The sequence below is a fragment of the Lipotes vexillifer genome, unplaced genomic scaffold (assembly GCF_000442215.2).
Source record: "Lipotes vexillifer unplaced genomic scaffold, Lipotes_vexillifer_v1.1 scaffold671, whole genome shotgun sequence".
In the NCBI taxonomy this organism is placed as follows: Eukaryota; Metazoa; Chordata; class Mammalia; order Artiodactyla; family Lipotidae; genus Lipotes; species Lipotes vexillifer.
In genome coordinates this window covers 1,656,728-1,664,369 of record NW_006782851.1, presented here as the reverse complement: position 1 = coordinate 1,664,369, position 7,642 = coordinate 1,656,728, and the positions used below count along the sequence as shown (strand labels likewise).

The following is a 7,642-nucleotide window of genomic DNA, read 5'->3' as shown; positions in this document are numbered from 1 at the left end:
CCCGCGTCTCCTGCATCGGCAGGCGGACTCTCAAGCACTGCGCCACCAGGGAAGCCCAAGGCATCCCTCTTTGTGCATTTTTAATCATCGGTGAAATTTGATTTTTTTTCCTGAAGGGCACTGTATTTTTTCTTTTCTCTCTCTGTGCAGGCATATGTATGTATTGCTTGTATTAGTTGGGGCTTTTTCAATTGCAGATGACAGAAAGTCACTCTTGCTTAATCAAAATGAGAATTTATGGGCCCACAGTTGAAATGTCTGGGGTGGCGGGGGAAGCTACTTTAAGACAGGGTCAGAACCAAGACCTGGAAAATGTCATTTTGAAACAAGGGCTTTCTCGCTTCATTTCAACCTCCTCCTGGGTTGCTTAATCCTTGGGTTTCACAAGATGGTCCCCAGCAACTCCAGGCTTATATCTTTATAATTCCAAATCTAGCAGGAAGAGGAATGTTTTTTCCTGGTTACTCCAGAATAAGTCATGGGGTTAGCTCTGATTAAACCAATTTGGGTCGCATGTCCATCTTTGAACCAGCCGCTGTAGTGCAATAGATGGACTACTGCTGATTGGATGGGCTTAGGTCACATGACCATTCCTAGCCTAGGGGACCAGGCAGTCCTACCTGAACCAGAGGGAGCACTGATTTCCTTAGAAAATCCAGGTTCTCTTACCAGAGGAAGAATAGATGCTGACTAGGCCCAAGGGACAGCTCTTCCCCATAATGCCTGGACATTCACTTTGCCAATTTTATTTACTGGATGCTTATCCAATACATTTCATAAGATTCCAAAGAACTCTATAAAATAGGACAGCAACTTTGTCATATGTATTTCAATTTTTTTTTTCAGTTTTTTGGCCGTTAACGGCAATGGTTCTTTTCTTTTTTACAGATGTTTTATATCTTCATGGAGTCAAATCAATTAACTTTCCCTTTATGGCTTTAGTGTTAGACTTAGAAAAGCGTTTCCCCTCCTGAGGTTTCATATTTGCCCAGTTCTCTCTTAACGCTTTTATCTTTTCGATTTGTCCATGATCATATTTTATCCGTCTGAAATTTATGTCAGTACAATACATGAAGCCAATTTTCCCCACATTTACTTTCTTCCAAACAGAATTTATTGAATAATCCATTCTTTTCCCCATGGATTTGGAAATGCCTTTAATTATCACATGGTGAATTATTTTATGTATGTGCTTCACTTTTTATCCTTTGGATTCATCTCCATTGATCTTTCCTGTAAGGCCTAATTTTCAAAATAAATACACTTATAAGTACCAATTACCTATTTTATGATTGCAACATAAATTAAGATATTTATAAGGATTTTTTTAGTGGTAATAGTTAGGTGTGGCCCCACATTTGTTCACATCTTGTACTTCAAATAGGAGGAAACAGAAGTTCACTTTCTTTCACTCAACTCTCTCCCTCTTATACCTACCTCTTCTTATTTGTGGATGCCCAACTTTAGCAGATGTCTTGTAGGTCTTTAAAACCCAGGAGGGAAAGAACCCAAGAAGCAGAGGTTGCTACTCCAAAGGTCAAATAAAGCGAGTGCTTCAAAAAAGTCAAATCAAAACCCATCTTCCTGGTCACATGCTCTCACATCTTCCATAAAAATAAAACACAGGTCATCCTGAAAGCTGAATTCATTCTCACAAAGGCAGGTTGGTATGGCTTTGGTTTGGGCTCCAGAAAACAAGACTTGACTCCATTCCATTGGTTGGCTCTGTTTTTAGTCCTTCTATTTTCTGCTTCTACCTAGATTATCCCTAGCCAGATAGAACTATTGCAATAGGGACTCCCTGCGATAAATAGAATTTCTGACAGCTTTCCATACCTGAGAGTCGAAAGACCGATGACATGGCCTGCGACTTTAGCTAATGACCTATGCCATGGCCTGATGCACAAAGGTGAGCTGGGCTTAAGTTCCTCTGCAGGGAACTGGGACACAGAAAAGCAGAAGCACTGGCTGTGAGCACTGACAATGAGCCATCACGACGTGTGGGGAAGGTGTTCAGCCGTTTGTGGATCGAGCGAGTGATGCGTGGAGGTGGAGAAAGTCCAAGATGACTATCTGTAAGCTAGCGTTTTGAGGAAGCTGAAACTGTGAGTAGGCACATGCCACTGTCTGGTCGCAAGGGCTGAGCCATGCGGATGTGAAATGAGAAGCAGAAATATCATGAAAAAAGTCAGAGAAATTGGGCAGCCCCTGAAATGTCCTCAACCTTGGGTGGTTTCTGAATACCTCCCATCAGAGAGCATCTTCTCTGAGTTCTGCTCTGAGAAAGGCATAGGGGACAGGGTGACGGCGGAGAAGGAAGGGCCCTGGGTTTTGAGCAAACAGCGCATTTCCAATTCTAGTCCACACCACAAGCATACCTGCGGTAAGGTCCTCCCAGAGGGCCCTGGAGGCAAAGAGGCTGCCCGTAAAACTTGATAAGACGGTGTTACCTATCCCTGGACACCTGCTGTGTGAGTTAGGTCTTTTATTTACTTGATTATTTTAGGTGCATGGGAGAGACTCACACAACTACTTTCAGGAACAGGGGGTGTATCACAAGTATACCCAACAAAGTGGTGACACTCAACGTACATCAACTATCAGTTCTTTAGGTATTCAATTCTTGGGGCTTAGTACACAGGCTGCAAGCTCACTGATCAGGCAGAAAACTCTAAGAGGGCTTCCCTGGTGGTGCCGTGGTTACGAATCCGCCTGCCAATGCAGGGGACATGGGTTTGAGCCCTGGTCTGGGAAGATCCCACATGCTGCGGAGCAAGTAAGCCAATGAGCCACAACTACTGAGCCTGCTCTCTAGAGCCCGTGAGCCACAATTACTGAGCCCGAGTGCCACAACTACTGAGCCTGTGCTCTAGAGCCCACGAGCCACAACTACTGAGCCCACGAGCCGCAACTACTGAGCCTGTGCTCTAGAGCCCGCAAGCCACAACTACTGAGCCCACATGCCACAACTACTGAAGCCTGGTCTCTAGAGCCTGCGAGCAGTTTTCTGAGAGAAAACTCTAAGAGTGAATTGGGCTGTGTGTGTAGGGAGAAATATCAGGCTGCCCTCCCCTTATATTTTTTATTTTCCCACTTTTTGATCGAATCACAATAGGTGGTTTGGGGCTACACATAACAGAAAATCCAACACGGTGGCTTAAACAATGTCAAATTTACTATCTTTTGTTATGTGACATCTCTCTGATTCTTTTTTTTTTTTTTTTTTTTTTGGGGTATGCAGGCCTCTCCCCGTTGTGGCCTCTTGTGGCCTCTCCCGCTGTGGAGCAGAGGCTCCAGACACGCAGGCTCAGCGGCCATGGCTCACGGGCCCAGCTGCTCCGCGGCATGTGGGATCTTCCTGGACCGGGGCATGAACCCGCGTCCCCTTCATCAGCAGGCGGACTCTCAACCGCTGCGCCACCAGGGAAGCCCTCTGATTCTTTACTGTGCTATCCACACAGCTGGCTTCATCCTACACTGGTTTATCACATGATTGTGAAATAGCTGCCCCCCGCCCCAGCAACTAGGGCTATGGGCGTCCTAATTCATGCCTGGTCTGGAAGGGTGTATCTCTCTTGCAGTCACTGGAGTCCTTTCCTTCAGGCTGACTGGGCCCATCTATGTCACTTGTCTTCTCCTGGGCCCCAGGGGAAATTCACATTCAGAATGGCTAGAGTCCGGGTTTCTGAACACTGTGAAGACGCGTTAGAGACTTAGCACTGGTGTTGACTAGTCAGATCCAGATTCAAAGATGAAGCTAGTTTCTTCTGAGCTCTATGGGTAGCTGGTGGGGAGCAGGGAGAAAGAGGGTGTGGATGTTGGTGACAAGTAGCCAATCGGGCCCACTGCACATTAATATAGAGCAGGGCTGTCCAGCAGAAGTTTGTAGCGGTGGAGTGATCAGTACTGTGCTGTCCGATATGGCAGCCACTGGTCACCTGGGTCCACTGAGCACTTGAAATGTGGCTGGTATGATTTGAGAAACAAAGTATTTCACTGTATGAAATTTGAACGAATTTAAGTTGGGCAGTGGACAGTGCAGATATGGGGAATAATTTCTCTACTGGGAGAAAAATAAGACAACAGAGAGTTGGGAGGATCTGTGTAAGCCAGACAGTTGGTGCCCCGTCTAAAGGTAGGGGCGGCTACCTGGTGTCAGCAGATCATGGCTCTGGGGGAAGGCAGGCATGTTTTCATTACCTGATGCTGCCTAACTAACCTCCCCAGAACTTAGCAGCTTAACATGACAATTATTTGTTCACCTGCATCTGTTAACTCTGCGAGCTGGGTGGAGGCTCAGGTGGGAAGTTTGTCCTGTTGGTCTTGCTGGTGGTTACTTGTGTGTCTTCCTTCATCGGGAAGGTGGGCTGGGAGGCTGAGGCATCGGGACCCCTTCTCCATGTAGCGGCAGGATCTCCCCCAACACGTGGTCTCTCCAGCAAGGTAGCTGGTTCAGGGCCCCCAAGGCACAGATGGTCTCTCCAGCAAGGTAGCTGGTTCAGGGCCCCCAAGGCACAGATGGTCTCTCCAGCAAGGTAGCTGTTTCAGGGCTCCCAAGGCACAGAAGAAATTCTTAAGGTTTACGCTCAGACCTGGCTCAGGGACGCTTCTGCCACAGTCTCTTCACCAAAGCAGGTCACAGTCTCAGCCCTTTGGCACTGTGACCTGCAAAGAATGCGTAAAGGCGCAAATACCAGAGGCGTGGTTCAAGCAGGGGCGGGAGGTGGTCACTAGTGTCACAGGCAGCCACGCGCCCCAGTGTTGCCAAGGCTCCCGTCTGTTTTTTCAAGGGCAGCAGTGCATCCAAATTTATATGTGAAACCTCCCTTTTTTTTTTTTTTTTTTTTTTTTTTTTGCTGTACGTGGGCCTCTCACTGTTGTGGCCTCTCCCGTTGCGGAGCACAGGCTCCGGACACGCAGGCTCAGCGGCCATGGCTCACAGGCCCAGCTGCTCCGCGGCACATGGGATCTTCCCGGACCGGGGCACGAACCCGTGTCCCCCGCATCGGCAGGCGGACTCTCAACCACTGCGCCACCAGGGAAGCCCAAAACCTCCCAATTTTTAACTGTTGGCTCACTTTTTTTTTTTTTTGGTAACAGCATTATTGAAATGTAATTCACATACCACACAGTTCATCCATTTCAAGTGTACAATTCAATGGTTTTTAGTATATTCACAGAGTTGTGCAACTATCACCAAGATTTCAGAACATTACATTACTACAAAAAGAAACGCCACACCTTTTAGTGGTCACTCCCCAATATTCCCTTCCCCCCAGCACTGGCAATCACACACCAGTCTGCGTTCTGTCCCTATAGAGTTGCCTACTCTGGACATTTCACAGAAATGGAATCTTGAATTATATGGTCTTGGTTCGCTTCTTTTAAACATCACAACCAAATGAAAACATTTCTGCTCGCTGGATTTGTTTTGCAGCCTCTGGGTACCCAGATTGGGGTGCATAGCAGACCTCCCACGGACCAGCAACAAGTGCTCACTAGTCCTGGGTGCACATCCTAAGCTCTGTAACTGCCGCCTTCCACCTCCCACCCCCCTTTCACCTGGCTTTATCCTTCTTAAACAAGACAACCTAACTGGGTTAGCTTGCTGTCATCCAAAACGGCACATCTGTTTTGGGCAGAGCGTCACCACTAAGTCACCACATGATTCAAGCTAAATGGCTTTATTTTCATTCCACGTTTAATGTTATTCTGCTCTTTGCCTGAGCGTATCATGCCGTCAGTCTTAAAACAGAAACTCATAGTTTTTGACGTATGTACCAGCTGGGGTGTACAAGAAGCACTGGACTAGGAATTCGTTTTGAGCCTTTTAACTCAAGTCTGAATTCTAATGTCTACGAGATGTGTGATCCTAGACCGGAATCTTGAGGGCTTTGCTTTTTCCACTAGCGAAATTAGGATAGTAATACATGCTGCAGAACATCACGAGAGTGTCAAAAAAAATTAGGTGAACATAAGACATTCTTCCGGCACCATTTACAATTCAACAAATATTCAGTCATTCATTTATTCAGTTAATTCCACACATATCTATCACTGGCGAGTGCTGTCCTAGATTCTAGGAATATAGTAGCGGACAAAACAAACAAAATCTCATCCCTCCTAGCTTTGAAGACAGCTACTAAACAGCTTCACAAAATAAATAATTATAAATTATAATGGGTGCGATGTAAGAAAAACGTACACTGTGCTCTAATGACATATAAAAGGGGGATCTGTTCTAATCTGGGAAGATCAGGAAAGTGACATTTGAGCTGACAGCTGAAGATGATTAGCACTGATGGAAAGGGTGGGACAAGTCCTATTCTGGCATCCGATTATTGTCTCATTAAACATGTATCTACTGCCCACTGCATGCCAGCACCTTGCTAGGCAACAGTCAAGATGTCAGACATTTTGAAAAATAAAAAAGTTAATGCCTGCTACTTCTAAGCCTTTTAGGAAGGACTACTTACCCAGATGACCTACCAGCAAGCCCACTTCCTAGGTAATTGCTCCATCCTGGTTTTAGCTGGAGTTAGAAGAAGAAATGGTCTCAGATGAACTGAATTATGGCAGCTCTGGGTCCCAATTTCTGAAGCCATGCTGGAGGCCGTTTCTGGAGAACAGTCTTCCGCTCCACTCCGGTGTAATGTCCCACACTGGTGTAGGTGCTGGAGGGCATGGTGAGGCACAAGAGACACAAGAACCCTGCCACCACGGAGTCATCATTGTGGGGACCACATACAAGCTGGGGACAAAGGAATAAACAAAAAAACGTGGCAGTTACCATGGGGGAAACTAAAACAGGGTCAGGGGATGGGCGTGGGATCCACTTTAGATGGGCTGGTCAAGAAATGCTTACAAGGAGTCAGCACTCCAGTTGAGGGCTGAAGGAACACAGGAGGCCAGTCATGCGACAAGGAAACAAGGCTCTGAGCTTGTTCTCAGGCGGTGGTTCTCAGTGCAGGCGACTTTGCTCCACCGCGGGTCATTTGGGAACGTCTGGAGACAGATTTGATTGTCAAAACTGGGGAGCGGGGTGGCACGGCCATCTAGTGCAGGAGAGGCCAGGGATGCCGTTACCCATCCTAGAATGCACAGAACGCACGCCACAAAGAACTCTCTGCTCCCAATGTCAACAGAGCACAGAGAAACCTGGTCCTAGGGCAGGGAGGCAGGAGGCCGGGCGCGGGAGCAGGGGCCAGCCTGAGCAAACTAGCCTGGAGGGCAGGCAGAGGCTGAAGCCTCCGTAAGAAGTCTGGGTTCGGAACCTCGGAGGGCCTGCCTCTCATTTCACTTTTAAAAACCCCTCTGTGGTCACACTCCTACCCTGCCGCACCACGGCTATCAGAAGCAGGTCTCCCGCCCGGGCAAGCTTCCGGGGCGGAACCGGAAGTCCCGGCGAGAGACACGGCGGGCTCGCCCAATAGGGACGCTCGCGGGGCGGGCCGAGAAGGCCGGCGAGCCCAGTATCGCGAGAAGGGCGGCGGCGGCGGCAGAGCCGGGCTGAGCACAACGCAGTGGAGCTGCTGGCGGGGCGGTCGGGCGGCCGGTGAGCGGTGGGGCGCATGGCGGGCGCAGGCGACGAGCGGACGCCGCTGCTGGGCGCGCGGCGGGCGGCGGTCGAGGGCCGGCGCGC

The 7,642-nt window shown here is 48.4% G+C and overlaps 2 protein-coding genes across 2 annotated transcripts in view; one reads left to right on the top strand and one right to left on the bottom strand.

Annotated features, from left to right (window-relative positions):
* GLT1D1 (glycosyltransferase 1 domain containing 1) overlaps window positions 1-7,573 on the bottom strand; it is a 106,984-nt gene extending 99,411 nt beyond the window's left edge. Inside the window, exons 1-2 of the mRNA XM_007455456.1 lie at window positions 7,333-7,573; window positions 6,866-6,890 (exon numbers count right to left, since the gene is read on the bottom strand). Of these exons, the coding sequence (XP_007455518.1) occupies window positions 6,866-6,890; window positions 7,333-7,573 (266 nt within the window). The remainder of the gene's footprint in view (window positions 1-6,865; window positions 6,891-7,332) is intronic.
* The window catches only part of SLC15A4 (solute carrier family 15 member 4), a 28,185-nt gene continuing 28,114 nt past the window's right edge, over window positions 7,572-7,642 (top strand). Inside the window, exon 1 of the mRNA XM_007455446.1 lies at window positions 7,572-7,625. Within this exon, the coding sequence (XP_007455508.1) occupies window positions 7,572-7,625 (54 nt within the window). The remainder of the gene's footprint in view (window positions 7,626-7,642) is intronic.